The sequence below is a fragment of the Rutilus rutilus genome, assembly GCF_951802725.1.
Source record: "Rutilus rutilus genome assembly, chromosome: 4".
In the NCBI taxonomy this organism is placed as follows: Eukaryota; Metazoa; Chordata; class Actinopteri; order Cypriniformes; family Leuciscidae; genus Rutilus; species Rutilus rutilus.
This window is the reverse complement of record NC_140212.1, coordinates 4135531-4160729: the sequence shown is the minus strand read 5'-3', so window position 1 is coordinate 4160729 and position 25199 is coordinate 4135531. Positions and strand designations below refer to the sequence as shown.

Below are 25199 nucleotides of genomic sequence, written 5' to 3'. Positions count from 1 at the left end.
TTCCAAGCAAAAATTGGAAGTTTAACTTTCCTCCTGTAATGGGGGTCTTTGCTTTCTTGTCACTGAGTAGGCCGTAATGTATTCTGACAGGAGAAGAGGAAAGGGAAAGGGGACGGGAGAGAGAGAGAGCTCAAGCTAACAGGGTCTCAGCAGAAACTAGCTCTCAGTTTGCTAATGGACCTCTGGAGACTTTGTCCACAGAAGCAAACTTCAGTCATTTTTAAGCCAGACCTCCTTAAAAACAGCTAATAAACTGAGTCTGTACGACATGGAAATGCAACTACTACACCACTTTACATTTCCAAAAAGCCAAGACTAAAGAACGGTGTCTTGTCGCAGACATTGTATCACATACAAAATTATGCAAACTTTGAGCCTCATTCATGATTCACTAACAGAATGAATTTGCATATATGAGAATTTACGTAAAAATGTTGTTACGAACTAGTACAACAAAATTTTATGTTGGGCCTGTTTCATGAAACGTGCTGAATGAATTTCTGTATAAAAGTGCAAACTATATCTGCAACAATTTACGTAAGAATGATTTTACGAACAATTTAACACACACATTCATTCTGTTATATTTAAATGAACGAGGCCAAAATGGTGTTTGCTATTAGGGATTGCTTTTTGCTAATTTTTTAATACATATTTTGTTACTTTTTTTTGCAACAATATTACAGATCTATTTCGCACGTTTATTTCTGTCCATAATATGTGACAGTTTACGTGAAAATAGTCCTACAAACCATTTACACAGGCATTTGTATGGTTGGTGTTTCATGAATAAGATCCAATATACGAAAATGTAATAAATACTGTTATTTTCGGTTTAATTTCACTGTTAAATGCTTTGTTATGGGTTTTATTTAACATGTAATGGGATTATCAGGTAATTTGGGCAATTTGTGTCTTTATGAACATTTTACACAAAAAGTGTTTCATTACATAGATGTTTTGTTCGCTGTGAATGATGTGAATTTAGTTTTGCTAATCCTGTTTATGTGATTTAACAGGTTTATTTTTGTCCGTGAAAAGATTTCAAGCGTAGTTGCTGTGCTTTGATCACTGAAGCGCTGCACTGTTTTTCTGTGGTTTCCCTCCACCGCTGCTGCTGCTGTTGTTGTTGTTGTTGTTTTTGTTGTTGTCTTCGCCAGCTTATGCAAGAGGCTCGACTGGCGGTAAACAGGGTTTGGAGGGGATGGAGGGGGTGGGTGCTGTAAATCTCTCTCAGCCTCCCTCCCTCCGTCACCCCCTCCCTGTGGCCCCATAAGCTGTAATGGACCATTAGAAATGCAAGACAATTAACTATCAATGGAGAAAGGAGGGGGCTCCACCCCCCACCCACATCTCAAACACAGTTCTTAGTACACACAAGCAGGCGGGGCGACGAGAACGAGACGGCAAGGTTTCACTTGGGCCACATGCATTACCTAACGCACTTTCTCGGCCATGTGTGTGACTATAGTGTTTTGCGTGTGTATGCTCACTCACTCTCTCTCTCTCTCTCTGTTTCACTATAGCAACAGCAGCAACAGCAACAGCAGCAGTTGGCAGCACAGCAGCTGGTCTTTCAGCAGCAGCTCTTGCAAATGCAGCAACTGCAGCAGCAGCAGCACCTGCTCAACATGCAGAGGCAGGGCCTCCTCTCCCTGCCCCCTGGCCCAGGACAGCCCACCCTCCCCGGACAGACTCTGCCGCCAGGTAATGTCCTCACGTGAACATATGAGAGTTCGCGTGTGTGGCTGCGTCCTCTTTTAAAGTCCTTTTTTTTCTGCTGCATTTCTGCTTCCATTTCAGTTTTTTTCTAGTTCTCTTTCTCTCTTGCCTGTGTCTGTGTTCTTGTTGTTTTCCTATCTCCCCCCTCTCTCCCTCTCTCACTCTCTCACTCACCCTCCCCTCCTTGCCTGTTGTTGTTGTTTACGGACTCGCAGTGCGAGCTCAGAGCTGTGAGGAAGACGAGCTGTTGCCATTTGCTTTTTTCCTGGAACAAACACCTGGTGCTATACTGTGTTTATCGAAATGGCGCTGGATGACAATAGTTTGAAAATGGCTCTTAATTGGAGTATAGTCGGGGCGACAAAGAGCGGAATAGTCATTTTATCATCCAAGGGATTATATGATGATTTGATTCTGCACACAGAGGCTCGTTTATGAATGCATAATCATGTGCAGATGAGTTCCTGGTTGCTTTGTACTTTCGGATACCACGGAAACGAAGCGAGGGATGAGCGTCCAAGTCGATCTTGCACCGGTTTACCTCCAGATGCTTAAGTGCGATGCCCAGGTTTCGCAGCAGAGCAGAACAGGTTTACCTACCTTGTTAGAAAAGGGCAGACGGTAGTTCATAATGAGAGTTTTGTGAATTATTGTTTTTCTAAAGCTGTTTGTGGTTCTCTTGCAGCTGGTCTGAGCCCCGCCGAACTCCAGCAACTTTGGAAAGACGTCACCAATAGCCACGCCATGGAGGACAATGGGCTAAAACACAGCGGCTTGGACTTGAGCACCACCAACAACTCGTCCACTACCTCCACCAGCAACCCCAAAGCATCTCCGCCCATCACCCATCATGGCATCTCCAACGGCCAGTCCCCAGCCCTCAACAACCGGAGAGAGAGGTACCTGAACACGCACACATGCTGAAGCTAATTAGAAAGGTGCTGGTTTTTTCTTCCACTTACCTGATCACCATTGGGCCCCTGAGATCCAGCTGGATTGGCTATGTAAAGTTACCATGGATAAAAGCGTCTTCTTCGTTTCACTTGACGCAAACTCTAAATCGCTTTTCAGACATATGTGATCACAAATCCCCCGATAAAGGGTCTCGTGTACACATGAACACAAAGATGCATTAACAAACACAAACCAAACAGCCATTTAATCTACTTTTCATGTGCGACACAAAAAAACAGAAGAACAGTTGATGTGTTTGTCACCATTTGCAAAAGGAAAATGCTCATTCCTGCTGGGAGAGGGCTGTGTGTTTTTGTTTGTTTGCTCATCAATAGTTTATTAATGTCTGGATAACAGTTGAAATAAGACGAAACCTCCCTTGAGACAGCGCACTATTGAACGCAGTGCCTTCCGGTATATCAAACGCATGGAGGTGCAACTTTCAGTGGCAGGAACACACAGCTCACCTCACTGTACATTAAGTATTTAATACCTCGCTTTTCTTTTGAAATTGCTTTGCCGGCACGGCTTGTCATGTAAATAGAATACACTATGTCGGGTTGGCATTTCCTGAGCGTTTATACGCACAACGACCCTTTTATATGCTCTGCGTTTGCTGTAAAACAGATTCGCATATTTCTCTATGTATTATTCAGTCTGTAGCGGCCATATGTTAGTACATAGCAACAGCCGTTGACTTCACCGGGGGGTGGATGTGTTGTGTAATTGGTTTCAAGTATGTAGCGTCTTCAAAGAAAGCCCTTTCTTGAGAGAGATATCTTTAGAGGCAGAGAAGAAAAAGGAAAAAACAGAGCAATAGAGAGACAGGGAAATAATTTAAGAAATAGGTTACCCTCTTTTCTTGTGTGTTGGCGGAGTCTCTCGGGTCCACGGTCGTCCGTAATCACAGAGTGTGTTTTGTTGTCAGAGCCAGCTGCTTTCTAAGATGTGCTGGATCGATAACGGCAAGGTAAAACAGCCGGTGAGGTTTGTGTGTGTGAGCGTGCGCCGCACACAAACACAGCGTACTGGTCTGCTTAGCCTCACTTTCGCACATTAGCCCCTCAGCACCATTAGAACCGGCGGTCGTAACTTACCGCAATGTCTTTTCACAACAGGTTGTGTCCTTAAAAACGCCAGTTCCGCCACAAATGAATCTCCTGGTGAAAATTAAAGCACAGCTGCTGTTTTTTTCCGATATTTTCACAAGTTGTCCGTAATGGCTTTACAAGGTGAAAGTATGTGGAAAAAAATGTTGATGGGTGATTTTACTTGGCCGGGCCATGTTTTTTTTAACACACCCGTGTCTCCTCAGTAATACTCTGGATCAATAATCAAAAAGGTGGCCTGATGACGAGAGAGAGCGTGTGTTTTTCCAGCTTTTCTGAGCATCAAGTCCACATTCACCTTCTCTTCACAAGCTTTCATGCCAGAGAAGTGCACTAAATTGAGCCGTTTTAACCCCACTTTAGGTCATATCATCCTAGCAGGTGGCAAGTTGCAGCCACCATGTTTTTTTTTCTTAATTTTTAATGCTCATTATTTCTCTTTCAGTTCACTGCATGAAGAGACTGGAGCGTCGCACTCCCTCTATGGTCATGGAGTGTGCAAGTGGCCAGGATGTGAAAGTATTTGTGATGACTTTGGACAGTTTTTGAAGTAAGTGACCATCAAGAGAGAATAAGTTCAATTATATAAAGCAGTAGTTTGTCTGTTTGCTCTGTATGTCTCTATATAGAAACAGTTTGATGCTTATTTGATCTCTCCATTAACAAAATCGAATTATTCAGTCTCAAAAGTTTTCACAGTTTAGCTGACACTGAGCTGTCAAGCCACAAAACGGATAGCGAATCTCCCAACAGATTTCTTCGGTACACCTGTCAGCCTCTCAGAGGTGGTGCTCAGAATGACCGTGCGTCTCCAAGGCTTTGTGAGTGGATGATGGGTTGGAGGCGAGTGGCAGAAGCTAATGGCAACCCGCATAGCCGTGCAGTGTTGTCATGGCGTGGCTAACGGAGTGAAATGAACTCTTCATGCTCCATCAACAATTTAGTTAATTAGCTCATTTGTAATTGGTCGGCTTTGTTGCCGGGACGTGAGTGGGGGGACATCAAAGGAGAAGGTGTTTGCCGTGCTGGAGATTGCAGGTTATCACGTTGCCACTCCGAGGAAAGAGCCTCGCCATCAAAGAATGGAGAAAAAGGTTCATTTGAATATTCTAATTAGATCCGTAATTAACTGTGAAATAATAATCTGGTGCATTTGGAGGGTGTAAATGTCCACGTCAATTCTTGTAAACGGCTTTTGAGAGTGGCGACATCGTTCTCTCTTTTACAAACGCCCCAGATGCAATCTAAAGAGTCCGCATCAAACGATTTAACGTCTTTGAGTGCGTTTTAAAATGAACCATTTAACTAGTTAGTTATGACTGTCAACCAGAAGAACATATTTACCTCAAAGTACAGGGTTAACTCTTCCCGTCATTGACACTCGTTTAATCACGTTCATTGCAGCATAGCATGCATCAGAGATCATGTGATCTTTTCCCGCCAAACTCAGCTCACCGCTGTGTGCAAATCAATGGTTGAATAGAACTTAATAAAACTGCTCTGTGTCTGACAAGCTGTGCGGTAGGACGCCGTTACAGCAATCAGCCTCCAAATCTTTGTCGAAATGGGGGCGAGACACCCTCGTTCGCTCCCGGAGCCGGAGACGCCCGTACTGTAACTCGTACATGAAAACACTCCAACAAAAGACAGTGTGATCTGAGCCGGCGAGATGCCGGGTGGCGCTGTGCCTTGGAGGAGCGATTGTCGGTGTCAAAAAGAAGCTTTTAATGTCGTTCGGAGATGCCAGTCACTGCTGCGTATCATCCAGGTACACACGCTTAAAATGGTTTACATAAAATAGGTGTCAGATTCAAATGGCACCTTTGATGGGGAAGCAGAGGGCGGAGGGATTCACCCAGCCTGCGTGAGCTTGTAGCTCGCGGAGAAGAAACCAGCCACGGTTTTGTAATCTTTGTTGTGTTGCTGAGAAAGTTGTCAAGATCAGCATTTAAGCGCAGCTCTGCACTCTTTCATGCGCCACGCACCTGGAGAGGGGTAGCCAAGAGGTGCCTGGCACATTATATTAGCTCTGAAGTTCAAATAGACGCACGTGAGCAGGCATGCGAGCGGGTACACCTTGAGACGTGTGTATTAATGCAACAAAGCACACGTCTTGCGGGTCTGATTCAGGGCAACTTATTTGAGGGGTTATGTGCAGCTAAAAGAGGGGGCTAATGAATTCATAGCGTTCTAATGTTGTTCTGCCACGCAGGCGATTTTGTTATTGTTTAAGCTCCAGATTGCTGCCCTAGTTCTCTTATTGATTTCCTCTCACATGCTTGAGAAGAGTCAGGATGAGTGTGAAGAGAAAAATACAGACATACCTGCTGGCCTGTAATAAAGATTGACACGCTGTCATCGCATGCTAGCATTTGCAGTAGCGTCTTTCCAATGTTGACGCAACAAGGGCCTGTGTATCTCATCTCAGTAAACAAATCCTTGCCTGTCTTAATCAGTATCTTTCTTTTTCACCTACCTTACATTTAACACTGGTGAAGCAACCTGTCGAGCGTCCACCACTTAAACTGGGAGCTCATGAAAGCCAACAGGGAAGTCCCTGGTTTGATTAATCAAGTCCATGTCCGGTTGAGGGAGATGAGTCCTTTGAAATTAGCATAATGATTTGATTGGTCCGCATTGACTGGAAAGGGCAAACGTGAGATTTAAAGCAGATATTTTGCAGCTAGCTTTAACTCAACTGATTTCATTCCATCTGTGGTTTTCAAATGCACTTTTCAGTCTGTTGCGTACCTGTCCATCTGTTTCTTAGACCATCAGAGCCCTCATTCCCCATCTCAAAACAAAAATCAATATGCCTATAAAGTGACCCATAAATTACAGGCGGCTCCAGAGATGTTTGCTCAGAGCGAGCCCGTCTCATTCTCCTCTCACCTCTCTGTTTGAACTAAACCCAGCGCCACAGGCTCATTAAGAGATATTGGTGACTGCATCTCACCCCCCTCCAGCCCCCTGCTTTTATCAATGCATAGTCAAACACCTACAGCCTGAATATTTCATAGCCATGCAGTAATCTGGATGTAATCACCAACGTTAACTGGCTCTCGCTAACGTTAGCACTCGCAAAAGACTCTGTTGTACCATATGTTTTTCTGCTGGCTACTAAAAAAGGTCATTGCCATTTAATTTAACTTTATATCTCACAATTGGTAATTTATGTGTCACAATTATGACTATATATATTACATTTTATTTCTTCTATTAATTGTGACTTTATATTTTCCCAATTTATTTATGTTAAACATAACTGCAATTAAATTTCTCACAATTGCGACTTTATTGCTTGTAGACGTATCACAATTTTTTTCTTGCAATCCTTTCTTGTTTATTGTCACTTTATCACAATTTATTTATTTTTTCAATTAATTGTGACTATATCTTACAATTGTTCATTCTTTCCCAATTTTTTTCCCTCTTAATTGCGATTGTCTTAAACTATTTAAAAAAAAAATAATGTTCATACAACTTACATTATATTTTACAATTGTAACCTTATATTGCACAGTTTTGACTTCATGTCTCACACTAATGACAATTGTGACTATTTTAACAACTGTCACTTTCTCCCAAAAATGCTTAAAGAACCTAATATTTTATACTTTCCGATTCTTTCTTTCTTTCTTTTTTACTCTTGGAAGTGGAATCGGGCTTCCATTAGAAAAGAAAACCTCACGTTCCTAAAAGAAACAAGGAAACGAGATTAAGATCTAGATGGTCGCTAATGAGAAACGGGGCGTGCAAGATAAGATGTGTTATTTAGCAAGCTACCTGTCGGGACAGAGGAACTAGCCAGTCGTGGCTTTTGAAGCAGCTGTAATTTATGACATCCACCATACATCAAGTGCCCAAGATAGCATTATGAGCATTGAAATGAAAAGGGTATTTGCAGCATTAGTTCCCTGCGAGGGACCTGATTACATGATTAATGAAATGCCCCTTTGCATGCGCATTCTGAAACAGCAATTAGGCACGGGGCCGGAGAAAGGCACCAGCTCTCCAGTCATCCTCACCATTTTTTTTTTTTTTCAATGCTATCTCACTCTTGATTTATAATGGAGAATATCTGAGCATTAGACCTGAAACGGTTACAATAGCAAAAGCGGGCGTGATGGAATGAAATAATTTTAAATGGGCACAGGCATAATTGAAAGGTAGCGGTGGCCATTGTGTTCTCAAATGTCCTCTGCTTTGATTGGCGTGTTTGAGGAGGATTATGAATACGTTGTTATTTTGCGTTTTGCACATAAACAATAGCTCGCGCTATGAATAGAGAATGAATAGAGAAAATGCTTAGTAGTGTTAAAACTAGCTCAGTGTGGGTGGGTGTGTGTTTGCGTGTGTGTGTGTGTGTGTGCGCATTTTAAGCTCACACTAATGCACTGGAGGTTGTACTGTAAATGATCATTGAAGGGTCTGCAAGCTAACCTATAATTACAGGAAAGAGAGTGGCAGCATTGGCATTTCACAAGCATGTCTTCTAAAAGAGCGCTTTGTGGGTTTGTCACCAATGATAATTTAGATAGAGGCTCATTACCGAACATCACAACACTTTTAAAAACCTTTTCGCCTCCGTGCGTTTGCCGGGAATAAAGGTCTATTTTAATGGTGGGCTTCTTTTGTGTCCTGCAGACAAAATCCAATCAAGGAAAACCGCCATTGACTGCTCTTGCAGTCTGAAGTGGGTTTTTTTTTTCTTTCTGCGTAATATTCTAATGAAAGGATGAGTAGATACATTTAATATGTCGACGGAATAATGCACTCTCCGTAGGAGGCGCTTTTTAAATGTTACTCGAGTTAAATTGCATTTATTATATTTATTTCTTGATAAATGTAGAAGACAAAACCTCTGCGCGAGGCCTTTTGTACGCCAACATCCCTCATAAGCTGTTGTGTTCTGAGCGCTGCCTCTCATTCGCATGACAGTCGCTCTATTGTGATGTTAAACACCGGCTTTCAACAAGCGAGAGACACACTTGTTAGACAGCGGCGGTTTGTTAAAAGCTAATGGGCTGGACGTCCTGTAATCCAGAAATCATATTCATCAACAGCGGTGGTAGTTGATCAACAGCAACCGCTTATTATTAGTTGAGCCGTGTGTGTATGTGGGGTTGGTTTTTCATCAGTTTCTCCTGTTTGCCTACAGGCACCTTAACAATGAGCACGCTCTGGACGACAGGAGTACCGCCCAGTGCCGAGTACAGATGCAGGTGGTACAACAGCTAGAGATTCAGGTACAGTAGACCCATGAATATAAACACGTACACGCTGAAAAGAACAGTTCAGCCAAAAAATTAACTCACCCTTATGTTATTCAAACCCCTATGACTTTCTTTCTTCTGTGGAACACAAAAGAAAATGTTGTGTATCCATACAAGTCCATTTGGTTTAGCATTGGTTTGGACCCCATTGACTTTCATTGTTTCTCAGCAGAAGAAAGCAAGTCATACAGGTTTGGAACAACACAAAGGATTGTAATTTTCACTTTAAAGACAACATGGAATGGCATGGAATTTACAATTCATGTGTGATTTGTAGGCTAATTTCTTCACAAACGTTTGACCAAAACTGACAAAGCTTAGCTTTACCTAGTTCGCACACTAGCTTATGTAACACTTTATTTTAAGGTGACATAGTTACACGTTACTACATGTACTTACTGTAGTAATAACTGTAAATTATGCATAATTAATCCTAACCGTAACTCTATAGTAAGTACATGTAGTTCATTATTATTACTCAGTACTTATTTGAGTAAGTACAATGTAACTACGTCACTTTAAAATAAAGTGTAACCCTAGATTATACTTGAAACTTAGCGTTGTGTATTGCAAATATTATTAGCTCTTATAACAATATAACACTGAATGTTCGGAAAGCCTGTTTTTTCGCATTTGCTGTGTATTAAAAGCAGGAAATCTTTTTAAAGCGACTTAATTTTGTCATCAGGACTTGAATGAATTGTGAAAAGTGGGTGTTCAGTACCAACATGTTGGGCTTAATAAAAGTAAATCATGTCAATTTTTAAGTTCATGTTGTCTTTTGCAGCATGACACCAAACATTTCCAGTGCATTTCATTAATTAGCTTGTTGCCATAAAAAACTGTAAAAATGCACAAGGGACACCTTGAGCAAATCCATCCCAACAAAGGTGAAAACCATCACGGGCCTTTATAATTGAATCATGGTTTGTGCTTATTTTCTATCCCGTCCAATTAATATGCGCGCATCTGGGCTGGACTGTGTTAATTAAATACACTTTGCACCTGAAGGAACCTCTAAAGAGAGGCACTATTTTCAGTAGCTGGAGCGTGACCTTATTAAGGTGTCACGCTGGCGAGATAATGAGAGCAGTGATTGAGGGATGCTATTACTCAGCGCTGCGGCCATCTCTCCCGCCAGTTAACGCTCTGTCCTTTGCCTCACACCTTCCGGTGCACCATGGGATACGCCGTAAGGGTTGCGCTGGGGTTAAAATCCATCTTTCTTCTGTTAATTTCAAATAAATAACCAGTTTCTCTTGCTGTGTATTTGCGGCCCGTGCTTAGTTTTTTTTTATGTAGATCTCGCCGTTCCCTGACGTTTACTCGCGCAAAAAGCCGCCTTGCCTTTGTAGTGTGGATCGCTCTCTGATCGTGGCCCCTCTAAGCCTCCGTGATGCCCATCTGAATGCAAGCCAAGCGTTCCCCACAACCTTTAAAGGTTTTTACGCTCGGCGAAACCCTCCCTATTTATTTGTTGGGCTCTTGAAACAGAACGATGAATAATTCTTGTTTATATGTAAAATAACAGACGGACATCACGATTTCTCCCTTGACTTGTTCTCTTGTTCGCTGTTACCACAAAGCCGGCGTGCTTACACTGTGACCAATTACAGCAGCGCTGCTGTTTTCTGTCCTTCTGGGCTTTTTTCCGGTCTTTTTTCCTTTTTTGTCCTCTGTCAGTGGTAATGAGGCCCGGTTCAGAGCTCGGATCCCGGCTCGCTGGTGGAGTTCAAGGCGGTGCGCTGTGCGGGCCGGTCCCTGTCACTCTCCGTGAGTTAGATTGATGATAACAGATCGCCGGGGCACTAACTGGACCTCAGAGGACCCGGGAGGAGGCAGGGAGGCGGGACCGACTGGCACTCTGTTTGCGGGACCCCTTCACCTTTCGGCAGCTGCTAGATCCAGTCCAGCCCTAACAGTGTCCACAGGACTTTGAGTCGACGACCAGGACCCTCTAATTTATGGCCTGAGTATCTTGTTACTGTCAGAGCTTTGCTGACCTAAATTCTGCTATTGACAAAAAGATGAAGTGCTATTTGTTTTCGGTGACCTCCGAGCACCACCTTCAGCTCTCCATCACCGCACCACGAGGAATGGTTCTCTTATCTTTGCTTTAATCTGCCTCTCTCTCTTTCTCTCCCTCTCACTCTCTCGCTCTCAGTGGTTTTCAACTGGTTTTGCTTCAGGTGTCCAACACAGTACAAAACTATTTTTACCATCTTAAAGTAACAAAAATGTCCTTAAAATCAAACATAAAAGGAAAACACTTTGAATACATAAAATAATGGGATTTGTTTACATAAACGTATACTTTTACGCATTTATTCATCTTGGGTATTTCTGCACATACTAATATGTTTTAAACATTAACCGTCACCGAGATAAAAAATATAATAAAAAAATGCTCTAAAGAAATATAGTCAATTTAAGTACATAAAAAGGACGAGTATTACCAATATTACCGATTTCCAAGTCAATTTGCTCTAAGACAGTTGATGCTTTGGACATGTTTTCTCTCCTCAAAGCTGTTCTATCTGAACTATACTCAAGTTTATGGTTAATTGCATTTGTATTTGCATTTAACATTGTTGTTTTGCAGCTGTCCATGACCCCATCAGAAAATACTTTTTTGGGTTGCGACCCACCGTTCGAGAACCGCTGCTTTATGTCTGTTTCTTTGAGGCAAGCCTGTTCGGCCGTATGCAGGATTTATTACAAGCAGACAAGCTCGATAACAAGATGTATTACTGTGGTAGTCTGGGGAAAATCACTCATTTCTAAAACTGGTCTGTTTTCTTTTTTCTCTCTCTCTCTCTCTCTCTCTCTCTTCCTCCCTCTTTCCACTAACAGCTTTCTAAAGAACGTGAGCGTCTTCAGGCGATGATGGCACACTTGCACATGAGGCCTTCAGAGCCCAAACCATCACCAAAACCGGTGAGTGCATATTGGTACGCGTACAGTAAACAGGACTCGGATGGTAAATGAGCTCTCTAAACACGGCTGGAGGATGAGAGGAGAATGGGATTTGTAATGCCTGCTTTCTTGGGACCCTATCAGGAAGGAGAGAGCATTAAATCATACACCCGATCTCAACCAAAAACGCAGAGCCATTACACTCTGATGGCTTTAGCACGGCAAACAACCTATTGGCGGGTAAAAGCTATTTAGCACCGCGACCGCAGGCACACTTAAAGTAGGGGGAAGACGTTTTGTTTCAGAAAACAAATAGAAACTGTGATAAGATGATCTGTAAAGAAATAACCCGTAATCTGTAAACATTCAGAGATATTGCGGTGTGTTTGAAGAAAAAAATTGAGCAATATTTGAAAACGGCCCATCTGTCTGGATCCCTGTAAAGATTTTCACCTAAATATGTTCTTAACCATTCATCGAAATACAAAAGACACAGAGTGTTGTGCTGGAAATGAAAGTGTTTACAAAAGAGAGTAGGCTGTGATAAATATTATTTATCAGAATTATTTATTAGATATTCAATATTTTGCGAGGGAAAACATTGTTAATGTGTTTCCGCCGCTTAGGAAGTAGCTAATTTCACCAGTATAATTTTTCTCATCACCTCCCACCGTATAAAGCAGATAATCACAAGACAGAATAATTATCCTGTAAATCCATCAGGAATCGACTGCTCACCTCTGTCGATTTATTATTCAAGTTTTCATTCTCAGAACTCCAGCAGCACGGTGAAATCGACTCTAATAAAAAACGTTCAGCCTATAATCCACAACCGCATACGAATGAATAATATTAATGAAGTATTACATTACATAAACCGCACATGAAAGGACTGCTAATTGCATTTGATGATGAGCAATTAATGGCGAGTTCTTAAATAATCAGCGAGGGTCTGCGATTTTTTTCGGCACGCTCCTTTTTGTCTTTTAGTGCAAGTGTTGGACTCACGCGAGCGCTTCAGCGTTATCGGTTTCGCAGGTACAAAGGAGAACACGTGTATCCTCCCCGCAAAAAAGGGATGTTAGAGATAATACGGTGGTACTTTCACACCCTCGTACGCACAGGGCCATCAGAGAACCATCCCACACATTTGATAAATATTAATAGTGCGAATTTATTAGCACGACAAAATGAGCACCGACAAACGCTCAACGGCTATCAGTAGCCCAACACAGGGTGCGGGTACACTGTTATACGACCCCATTTAAACTCTGAATGGCACTTCATTAAATGTTACCTTTTGGCCATGCCATGGATGGCTGAAAATCAAAGTTACCAAGGCTGCTAGTCCTGAATAATGAGGGGCTCTTTTTTTCCCAACCCCTTCCCTTCCTCTCAGCCAACCTTGAATATATATTCAGATGAGCAGCAGTAGTAAAGGGCTGATCCCTATATTCTCATTCACTCCTGCTCAGTTAAGCTTTAATAAATTCCATTTTGCAAACACCGGATTGTATGCCTGCAAACATGTTACGCTTGTTGCCGTAACCAGGTGAGGAGAAGGAAGGAAAATCTTGTCTTAACATTTTAAATATACATGCAGAACAGTTTCCCCGCTCGCTCGCTCACTCACTACTGATAGGATTTATTATGAAGTGCTTTTTAGCAGTGTTTGACAGTGTATCAAAACCTTTTTAGATGAGTACTGTGTAATTACGGGCTGATGCGGTGGTTTGGCTGCAATGAGAAAGACATTCAGACGGACCATCCTTAAATCTGGTGCCGTGACCCGGACCCTGACGAATTATACAATGTATTTTACACATCAAACTGTTTTTGCAAGCAGGCTGCATATGTACAAATGGCAATAAATTTTGCACAAAAACTTCATTTGTCTCTCATATTAGAAAGCTACATTTATTAGTATAACGCCGCGCACAATTATTGCTAACTGTAATGGTGAGAAAAAAAAGCTTTTGTTTTCAACATCTGTGGTGTATTTTAAAATTGAACTGTATATTCAATGTGGGCAAATCACAGTGTTTATTTAGTATTTATTCACTCATTAATTCATTTTATTTTTTTTAAATAATGTGCACCAATAAATTGTTCGCAGTAAGACCAGGAGCACGTTTTAGAAGGAAATGGGGTCCTTTTTAATTTCATATTGACTTTAAGACACAGGTATTTACTCAGCATGTGATGTTGTGATGTCAAAAACATAACCGTTTACCCTTTTGCTAAGACATCCCTCTGGTAGACATCACGTCTCTGTCATTAATTTCCTTTCAAGGTCTTAGTTCCAGTGGTTAGCCAGAATACAACATTCCCCTAGAGGAGTCATTGATTTTCTCACAGTGGTATAGCGCGTGCCACTCTCTGTGTTGGCATTATCTCATTATCATTATAAGTGGAGCTGTAATTGTCTATAGAGCAGCCACACGGTCGCCTGAGAACAGCCAGCTTGACATTTCATTGTATTTATCAACACGTGCCACAAGCGATTGTTGATGTTCAACCGGCGGTCGTTTTCAATTCCAACAGCACCGGAATTCCGCCTGCCAATTCGCAATTAAGGCAATTTGGTTTGAATATGTAATGATGTCATTACCATTCAAAGGAATTACCAGTGAGACTAAAGGTCAGGATGGAATTTTCCACTCGGGTGAAGTTGGGACACAAAAAAGTGGAGGAGGAAAATCCGCATAAGTGCGTATCGATTAAAAACCTGCCACTGTGTTTGGTTGGTACGACAGGAAGAAAGCGAGACGGATCACTAGCGAGGTTCCAGGCTATGGCAGAGAGCCAGGTGATCTCCTCACTGTGTGTGTGCTTTGCATCCAGGGAGCTCTTATGGGATAGAGATGGGCCGGGATAACTCACAGCCTGATCATTAGATAATCTTTAACAGCGTGCTCTAATTAGAATTCTTATGATACAATTTCATCCTGTAATTAGTGCAGATTGGCTGCTTCCTCCTATGCTTATTAGGGGAAACACAGCTGTAGGAATGAGCCAGCACTCGTTTAAAACGTGCGCTCTCGCTCTCTCTCTCCCTTCTACAGCTGAATCTCGTTTCCAGCGTCACAATGTCAAAGAACCTCCCATCTGTCTCACCCCCCAACTTACCTCAGACGCCCACCACGCCCACCGCTCCAGTCACGCCCCTTTCCCAGATGCCCCAGGTGCCCAACGTTCTCAGTCCAGCCAACGTGCCCAGCATGGGCGCCATGCGCAGACGCCACACCGACAAATACTCCATGCCCTTGTCCTCAGGTTTGTAGAAGCTTATTTTTTTTTGTGCTTGTTTGTTCCGGTGAGCTTTTTATGCAAATCAGGCTCAAATCAAATCATCAATATTCAATGAATTTTAATTACAGGCAAATATAAAATAATGCAATATTCAAGAAGGCGATGCATGTAAAAACATCTTCTTGTTTGATGTTTATATTTACTGGTCTTGTGCAAGTGTTCGGAGCAGCGGGAAGGCATGAATTATTCAAACACATACAAAATATCGACGTGGGCTCTAATTTCATGAGCGTGTTAATGTTTAAGATTTCTCCAGAGAGAGATTAATTAAAAATGTATTTAGTTGGACATGTAAAATGCTGATTTGAGGTGTCCCCCACCCCCCAACTCCTTCCGCCTCTGCCGTTTTAATTTGATAAAATCCTGAATGAATTCCTGGCGGAGGCGCGTTTAGCAATTATCCCAGGTGGCGACACTGTGGTTTATTTTTTTATTTATCTGCTGCTTCTTACGGTTTCTTTTATTTCTTTTTCTCCGCAGAGATCGCCCCAAACTACGAGTTTTACAAGAACGCCGACGTCAGGCCACCGTTTACTTATGCAACCCTCATCAGGCAGGTGAGTGGGAAATAAATTAGCTTTAGCCTGATTAGATTGTAATTAATTGCTGCTTGAATTAAGTCTGGTTGAGAGCGCCTTGACGCACTCCAGTCTCTAACGCACCGCTTAATGGCATCTCATCGCAGGCTATCATGGAGTCAGGTGACATGCAGCTAACGCTCAACGAAATCTACAGCTGGTTCACACGCACCTTCGCCTACTTCAGACGCAACGCCGCCACCTGGAAGGTAACGTGTTACGGTGGCCTGTGAGGGACGATTAGGAGCGATTTCGCCTCTTTTTAACCTGCCTCCTGAAAAGGGCGAATTCTCTCTTTATCTCGCTCTCGCTCTTGCTCGCCCGCTCACTCTGTGACAAGTGAAAGAATAATTCAGCCTCTGATATCATTTTCTAATTTGGTGCAATTAATAGCCTAGTCTTGACGGGGAGGTGTGTGCTCTGACGCGCTAATTACTAACCAGCCACTCAATCATCAGCACCTTTTGTTAGACGTGGCGTATTACTGCTTTCTCAGTGTCTCCTTTTCATTTTTTCTCCTTCCCCACCCTGCATATTATTGGTTAATTACGTTGAAGGATGGCTGTTTGCCTTGTAGACACACACCACTACATCCCTTTTCTTGTTGTTGTTGATGTCAGCCAATGCTCCGTTCACACTATAACTCATGCGGCCAGACAAAAAGCCAAGGAGAACAAGACAAATGGAGAGAGAGGTTACGGCCTGGCTCTAAAGCGCTAATGCCTCTGTCATCCAGGAAACACACTTTATTTCCCAGGACAAAAGGCCTCATTTGTATCTCTGTCCCAACAAATACATTGTCAGACGGGGATAAAAAGAAAAGGAGGATACAATAAAACCCATCCTCTATTTTTAGACAGGGTAGCAGTGCGTGTCGATAAGATACAGTACACGTCTGTTTTTTCCTCTCTTTTAACCTCTCGAAGGTTTCTCCGGCTCTCATCAGCATGCGGAGCATTTCCCAGCACTAGATTTAGCAAAGTGAATTAATTTGGATTTGGATTGCTAATGATGCTGGTGTATGATTACAGCTCCACAAGGGTGTGCAATAGCTCCCCGTACAGATGCATGCTGGGCCACGACTCATTTACTGCCAGAGCGCCTGTTCGGAGACGCTTGAATGAGCGTTTTTAGGCATTTTATGGCCTTGTAGCTGCAAACGCATCCCTGTTTCCAGCTCTCTTCGCCTCTGTCCTTATCAACCGAAATATTTTAATCTAGTCCCGACTGGAACAAAGAGGCAAAGCAGGGGCTTTCAGCATATTCGGGTCCCTCCTTCTACAATAGCGGAGCAGGAATTTCCATTTGGATCCTCCCTGCTCTTTTGTGAGGGCCCAGGCAGGGCCGGCTGGTGACGGGCTTGTCATTTGATTAACAGAGAGAATTTTTAAAAAGGAATGAAAGGTGATTTAATATCTGTGCTTGGTCTCATCAGCTCAGCTTGGGGATCGAGCTCTCAGCCCCGCCAGCTTATTAGTTATAACTATATAGCATGCATAATAAAACTGCTCATTTGCTCATTAATATTAAAATTATCATATTCAGAGCCATGGGCATTAAGATCAATCAAATCCTGGGATTTTCAGGTCAGATGCGAGATCTGCTTATGAGGGTTTTTTTTTTTTATATTCCTCTCTCTCCCTTTTCTTAGAGCAAAAAACACCCACCCCTCAAATAAAACATGAAAAAATGTAATATGAGCAAAGGTTATTATTTGGCTTCTTTGCTGCATGTTTTAATTAGATTCTATTATGGCGACATACGAGACTTGCCGTATTTCTTTATTTTATTATTATTTTTACAATGCTTCATGATGATGAAAGCGTGTTTATGGGTCATTTTGAAAAACTGAATAAATGTATTTCTGTGTTCTTAATTATTGTAATATAATTTACTTCTGCTTAAAAAAAAAAAAATTCCCATAATTTAGTTTTATCTGCCATATTTATCCCATATCCCATATTTAGTTTAATCTGCCATAACATGTTACAACAAAAATAGTCTTCTGCTGTAGATGATATTGGGGCATATTTTATTTTAGGATAGTGAAAATGTGGCTGTGATATTAATATTTTCTCTACCTATGTGGTCTTGGTTATGAAAACAGAAAGCTTTAAAAAAAAAAAATACATAAAAAAAATGTTTTATTCTTTAGAATAATGTGCACTGATTAATTATGCACACTGAGACCTCTATTGGAGTAAATATGCCCATCTTTAATTCCATATTTGTATGTTTAACAGAACGCAGTGCGACACAACCTCAGCCTGCACAAGTGTTTTGTCCGGGTGGAGAACGTGAAGGGTGCCGTGTGGACCGTGGATGAAATGGAATATCAGAAACGCAGATCTCAGAAGATAACAGGGTACACACACACACACACACAGACACAGTATAAATGTCTTTCAGATGTTGTTACAGTCAGATTAATAGTAATTGTTCAACATATGTGTTGTTGTGTTCAGGAGCCCGACGCTGGTCAAGAACCTGCCATCCAGTCTGGGTTATGGGGCGGCTCTCAACGCCAGCTTACAGGTAACGTGTGTGTGTGTGTGTGTGTGTGAAGTTGGCACAGGCAGTGAGAGTCTAGAAGGACACCGTGTGGTAGAGGCAGGTACCTTCTCCCCCAGCCTGGCCTCAGATTGATAGCAGCCTGTGCAAATGCGAGGGCATAATCATTAATATTTATCCAAACTGTCATAAATGATTTGGCTTCGCAGTGTCGGCCAGCGAGCTGCTCGTGGCAAAAACTTTAAAATTTAATTACTGTATCTAACTTTAATGTGCAGGAGGCAAAAATGTCAGGAGTCTTTTTTTATTTTTTGTTAACTGTTTTGAGGTAAAGTTTTGGATGGTTTCATTATCATGTGGATGCTTGTGCTTTCTTTATTCGCTGTTCATTTGAGGCCTGTCTTGTAGGGTGAAGAGATTGTTTTTGCAACTTCAAAACTCTCCCGTAGTTTTTTTTTCTTCTCCTGGCAGTTCTCTTCTGTTTTTATCATACGGAGAGACTGATTCTTCAGCAATAATTCGGAAGTAACTCAATAAAAAAAGAGGAGATAATCTTGAACGAGCTGGAAGCCGTGCGCTGTGACATGCCGCCTGCTGAAAAGGCTTGAAAATGCTCGAGTGTAACTATTCCCTCTCTCTCTCTTTCTCTCATAGGCTGCGTTGGCGGAGACCTCTTTGCCGTTGCTGGGTAATCCAGGCTTGATGAATAGCGCGTCAGGTATGATGGGGGCGAGTCCTCATGGACTGATGAGCGGCAGCCCGACCGGCCTATTGCAGGGCACCACGCATGAAGATCTCAACGGCACACTAGATCACCTGGACACTAACGGACACAGCAGTCCCGGATACTCCCCGCAGACCCAACTGTAAGTTCACACCTGCATTTAGACACATCTCAAGTTATTTAGAAAATATTCAGTGGGATGTAATGGGCAGGGCTTGATTTTATCCAACAAAATTTGCTTGGATCATGAAAAGTATACTTTTTTTGGCTAATATTGCTTGGTTTTTTAATCTGCAATTACACCAGCTGAAAAGAAAAACAATGTAAAAATGATGTATAAAAATGAATTGTGCAAAAAAAAAAAAAAAAAGCCAGTGCATTTTTTTTTTTTAAGTATATGGGGGTCAATTATGTTTTGTATTTAAGATCCCAAAATGATTAATTATTATAAAAATAAAATTATTATTTATAATAAAATATTTAAATATTTTGTTCTTTCAGATCAGGAGTTTTAGCACTGAACTTGCAGTGGTATGTATATTTGCAAGGTTCCTAAATTACATTTAAATTTCATATGCTCAAAAAAAGAAACACACAAAATCATCTAGACCTGAGGTTAAGTGTACATTTGGTTCTTGGATTACAGCTCTTACCTATAAATAGGTAAGAAGTGAAAGGCTGCCATAATTACAGATTCCCTTGTAATTACCCCACTGTCCACATCGCAGAGGTTTAGATGTTATATTTTATGCAAGACCGTTCCTATTAATATTTAGAAGCTAACTATATCATTAATTACTTTAAAATCTTTGCCTTTCCATCTTTTTTAATGGCTGAGAGAGAGAGAGAGCACAGGCTGATGAAAGATTAATGCGGTGTCGGTCGGAGGAATGGTGATATAGAACATGTGCTCGCCCTAATCAGTGATGTCACTCATGCTGGATGGCTGTGTTTACCGAGCCAAAGATAGTAGCACAAGGGCAGCGGGAAGTGTGTCGTACGCAGTCAGACTCGCGCGCACACACACACATTTGAGTTTCATGCGTTTTCAGTTGCTAATGCTAACCCAAAGACACTATTAGCTAAAAAAAACACACCGCACGCTCCAGAAATGTGTGTTAATGGGAGTGTGTTTGATTCAGAAGTGGGACAGTAGTGTGAAGTGGGCCAAATCTGAGATCCAGACAGAATCCCTGTGTATTCACTCCCTCAGGTTATTTAACTTTTAATAATGGACAGTTAAGTCTGGTGTTTTTAGACCCCTCTCTCTCTCTCTTTCGCTCCTTCTGCCTCTCCGTCTTTCATATTTTCTCTCTTTCTGGCTGAAGCTTTAAGACATAAATGCTCAATAAAGGTGAAATCTCTCTTACATGACCTGTACATGCGCAAAATGGAAGAAGTATGTTTTGCGAGTGGCTTTTTCCCGGGCTGCATTTAATAATGAAGAAGCTAAAGAGGACAACACATTCACATTTTGTCTCCTGAGAAACAGAACAATTAGACTAACCTTTCTCTGAACATGTTGCATTAATGGCATCAGACCAGATAACCACGCGTGTACACATATATGATTTTTGCCATATCTCTCTTTAGAGGAGAACAATTTAAGCTTGCTTTTATATAAGCAAAATACAATATGATCATCTAACAGTCTCTTCGATGTAAAATAAAAATGATTTATTAATGCACATTTTATCCAGTGAATTCTCGATGGATAAAATCAGGTCCTGCATTTTTGCTCATTGTTTATCCAGTTTCACTCACTTCATGGAAGTAAAATGGGTTGCAAACTGCTCGTTTACCCTCGTTTTTAAGGGATGATGTGCAGTCATTTCAAAAAAGCAAGCTTTGTGCCAAAAACTTTTGCAGTAATCATTCAGGATATAAAGAAATATACATATTTAATCACTATTTGCTGTGACTGACCAATCAAAATCAAGCATTCCAGAGAACCATGTAATACAACGTGGTTAAACCCACACGTTCGCACAAACACACTTGAAAATAGTGGTGTTTGCCGTAATAGTCATCTCTGATCATTTTGGTTTAGGGAAGTGTCTTACTTGAGTGCTGTGCCAGTGTACACACACACACACACACACACCAGACTGGCACAGACTCCGGCTCCAGATTTTCTCATGCCAGCCTCTCATTAAACACTAAATGTCTCATCCTGACATCTTAATACAGTGGAGAAGGGACGGCGAGGACTAATCATTTCTCTCTTCCTCTCTCCTTCCTCCTCCAACCTCACTAGCATGCCGCTGATTTATAATTAATGCAAATGAAAGCTGTAAGCCATGCTTCTTCACATTAGGAGTAAAGGCCTGTGTCGAGCTTAATGGCCAGTGGAACGTCGGACCGACCGGGATCATTTGTCTCGCCGTAATATCTTTAAGTATCTCTGTTTGTTATTGTACGATAAATGTGGCCAGCGGAACATTAGCTGAGCGCTGACGGTCAACGGTGTCTTTTGTAGCTCCATCAAACATTATGACAAAGTTGATGTTTACTAACGTTATAGCTTCATTATTATGGCTGTAAGAGCAGTAAAAAAAAATTACAACATTAAAAAATTCAATTGCAGGTGAAGATACTGAGAGAATGGCATGATGGGATATTCTTGCCTAAATCAACACTTTTTGAAGACCAAAGCTTGATCATTTGTGTAAATATAAGCATGTATCAGTTTGTTATTGAACGATAAATGCAGCGGACAAATCATTACCTCATTTTTTCAGTTTCTTAACATCGTAGCATCATCATTATGACTATGATGGCAGAGAAATGACAGGAATAAAAAATTTCACACAGTAAAGCTATGATGACAAAATAGATGTTAACATTATAGATTCATTGGTATGGCTGTAATGCCTGTTAAATGATAAAAACTAATGAAATTGATGACAAATTAAAATAACAAAATTGCAGATGAATATACCAATGAGAGCAAGGCATGATGGGATATTCCCACCAAAAATGCCATAGTTTGAAGACTAAAGCTGTTGCTGCATTATTTCCTCAAGTGTATATCAGTTTGTTATTGTACGATAAATCCAGCGGAGATTACACACATTTGCATTGAAAAAAAAAAATACGGGAAAGACCTTCAGTAATAAGCAGCGACTGTAACAAAATGGTGCTATAAAAGACATTGTTGACTATGACTAGATGTTTACAAACGCTAATGGGAATTACGATATTGAATTCCATAAAATTATTAAAATCGTATAAAACTGTTACATTAGTCAAATGAAAAAGAAGTACATTAAAGGCCGATGGTGCTGTATCTACCCAAGATTACGCTGTGTGACAACCAGACGCTATTGTGCTTGAATTAATTGCTTTAATAAAGGAGGGAGAAGTTTTTAATTCGCAGGTATTTCTTGAGGGTGTGAAATACATCACTGCGGTGGTCCGACAGAGTCGCCCCATTTCTCTCCAGCTCACGTAGCCGAGTACAGGAGACAGAAACATCCTGCCGCTTCCACATCTGAATATTAATCTATTTTGCTATAAATATTAAAGTAATCTGTACCTTTTAAAATTCTTTTCATATTCAAAGTTCCCCGTGCCATTGATGAGCGCGACCCAGGAGAGTGCAGCCAGACACGGCCTAATACAGAGACTAGTTGATAAGGATTCCTCTCTCTCTCTCTCTCTCTCTCTCTCTCTCCAGTCCAGCGGGATTTCCTGATGCATCCGACGTGTCAGAAATAATTAGGTTTTGTCAGATTTATCATGGTAGCACAAACCTCTCTCCCTGCCAAGTGCCCGAGATCATGTTAAGCCTTGTTTGTGTATGACAGAGTTATTATTCTTGTTAGTAACCTTACTTCCGCCCTCTCTTCGGCATCTCGCCGCTCCTCGCCAAACCGCTTCGTGTTTTTTTTTTTCGCTACATTTATTGACAGTCGGTAAAGATATTCATCCATTTGGAGTTAAAAACATGGATCATGGTGTCCGAGGCAACTGGCAGTCTGAAGTTGATTAATGGTGGAGTCTAGCTGCAGGTTGTCTCCTCACTCGAGAAGTGCCACCACGGCCCCTGCATATTAACGAAGGCCTGCACTTTCTATTAACAAGATAAAAAATAAAAAAAAGCTCCACTCTATCCCACCCACCCAACAAACCCCCCCCTTGCTCCAGGGGCGAGAGGATGAGAAATTCTCCATTATTTATAATGGGGCTGCAGCTACTTCTTTTTTCCCTTTTAAATAGCAGGTGCCATCAGTAAACTTCTCAGCGGCGAGCATATTTTACTGTCAACGCTTTCGCGTTTCCACACACGCTTCATTAATCGGGGTTTAATTGCTGTTAACGCTTTTTTTGCAACTTTGAAAACACAGACATCTTGAGTTAAGTTTTTTGTGTTGGTGATGAGTTTACACTTTTATTTCATTACAGTTTTGTGATTAGATCTTAGAGTTGCATTTCTGTTGACAGTGCTTAAGGAGAACTTACTTTGACAGCTTTCTGGAATACTTGAGTGTGATTGGTCAGTCACTGCATTTTGAAGAACCAATTTTCTATGTAGCTGTGCAAGCTGTCTCTTTCCTTCTCGTATAACAAAAAGTCATTCCAACTCTAATCATACATGTAGTAAGTAATAACTTATGTGCAGTTAGATGATTATTATCGCAAAATAAATCTCTTAAATGGTCATTATTATTATTATATGGACTACTGATCTAAAGTTTGGGATCTGTAAGAATGTTTTTCACCTAAAAACCTTTATTCAGAAAATACACATTAAATTGATCAAAAGTGACTGTAAAGACTTATGTTACTATATATATACATACATATTTCAAATAAATGCTTTTCTTTTGATCTGACGATTCATCAAAAACATAAAAAAAAAAAAAAATCTGCATATTTTATAATGATTTGTGAATAATCATGTTACACTGAAGACTGAAGTAATGACTGCTAAAAATTCAGCTTTGCCTCACAGGAATAAATTACTTTTTTTTTTTAATTAAATAGAAACATTTTAAATTGTAATAATATTTTTTTGAATTAATAGTTGACCAGAACTTTCTCTAAATTTTGATCATCTGTCTTTTACGCAGGCATCCAATTCACGTCAAGGAGGAGCCGCTAAACATGGACGACGAGGACTGTCCGATGTCACTGGTGACCACAGCCAATCACAGTCCTGAGCTGGATGATGACCGGGAGCTTGAGGAGGGCAACCTATCGGAGGACCTGGAATGACTATTTTGCCCCACCCCTCTGCAGTGGCTCTGCCCCTTTCAGGCCCCGCCCCTCAACTAATACACAACCACCGCAAAAGCAAAAAGACTGGACGCAGCAGGCGGGAGTATTTATTTAGCATGCATCTGGAGACTGGCCCGAAGAAAAATCTATACCGCAGATCTTTAGGGACCACAGATGGACAGACGTGAGACGTCTGCTTTTTAAAAACAAACATAAAAGGAAGAACAAAAGGACAAGACTTCATTCGAATCAGCTTGGCCACCTCACACAACGAACACGAGGCTCATGGACCGAAAAAGACAGAAGCGAAAACGGGAGCGAGTCCGTTCTGTAGAAAGCCAACGGCCACATATACTGCCAAAAAAAAAGAAGTTTTAAGTTTGTGAATATCCAAGCCACAGTAGTCGTCGGTGTTAGATGCAATTGCTGGTTCAATTCAAGTTGTTGCTCTGTTATTTTTTGCACATGAGTAGTATCAAAAATTAGTGTCACTGCCTGTATGTCGACAAAATGTAAAAAAAAAAAAAAAAAAAAAAAGAAGAAAAAAAAGCAGTTTTTTTGTTGTTGTTATTTTTTTTTTTCCCATCGTTGTCATTTTGTTCCTCCTGCGACTAAGCTTATGTTCATTTCCAGTCATGTTTGCGGCACCACCAACTGTAAATGGCATTTCCTAAAGTCACGTCAATAACACAACCGTGGTATCAAGACTGTTGCAGCCGTCCAAAAACAAGTACACAAAAAAAGTAGGTCTCGAGTCTCACTAGCTCTGTTTCTGCTGAAAACGTGAAATGTGATTCAGGTGCAACTCGACCGCTGAGAGGAAAAACACGCAAGAAAAAGATGCGTTTCTGCATATTCTTCTAGTCTCTTTACC

General features: G+C 41.3%; 1 protein-coding gene across 8 annotated transcripts in view; it reads left to right on the top strand.

Moving 5' to 3' along the window:
• Positions 1-24840, top strand: part of foxp2 (forkhead box P2) — a 99396-nt gene extending 74556 nt beyond the window's left edge. For 5 of the 8 annotated variants that reach the window (XM_084406452.1, XM_084406447.1, XM_084406449.1 and 2 more), the window contains 13 exons: positions 1527-1707; positions 2408-2621; positions 4231-4335; positions 8947-9034; positions 11915-11998; positions 15043-15253; positions 15770-15846; positions 15975-16076; positions 18111-18232; positions 18333-18402; positions 19033-19244; positions 19604-19633; positions 24178-24840. In XM_084406452.1, coding sequence (XP_084262578.1) covers positions 1527-1707; positions 2408-2621; positions 4231-4335; positions 8947-9034; positions 11915-11998; positions 15043-15253; positions 15770-15846; positions 15975-16076; positions 18111-18232; positions 18333-18402; positions 19033-19244; positions 19604-19633; positions 24178-24322 — 1641 coding nt within the window. In that variant the 3' untranslated portion in view covers positions 24323-24840. The remainder of the gene's footprint in view (positions 1-1526; positions 1708-2407; positions 2622-4230; positions 4336-8946; positions 9035-11914; positions 11999-15042; positions 15254-15769; positions 15847-15974; positions 16077-18110; positions 18233-18332; positions 18403-19032; positions 19245-19603; positions 19634-24177) is intronic. The other 3 variants (XM_084406453.1, XM_084406451.1, XM_084406450.1) reach the window with 1 other exon arrangement.
• Positions 24841-25199: the final 359 nt, after the last annotated feature.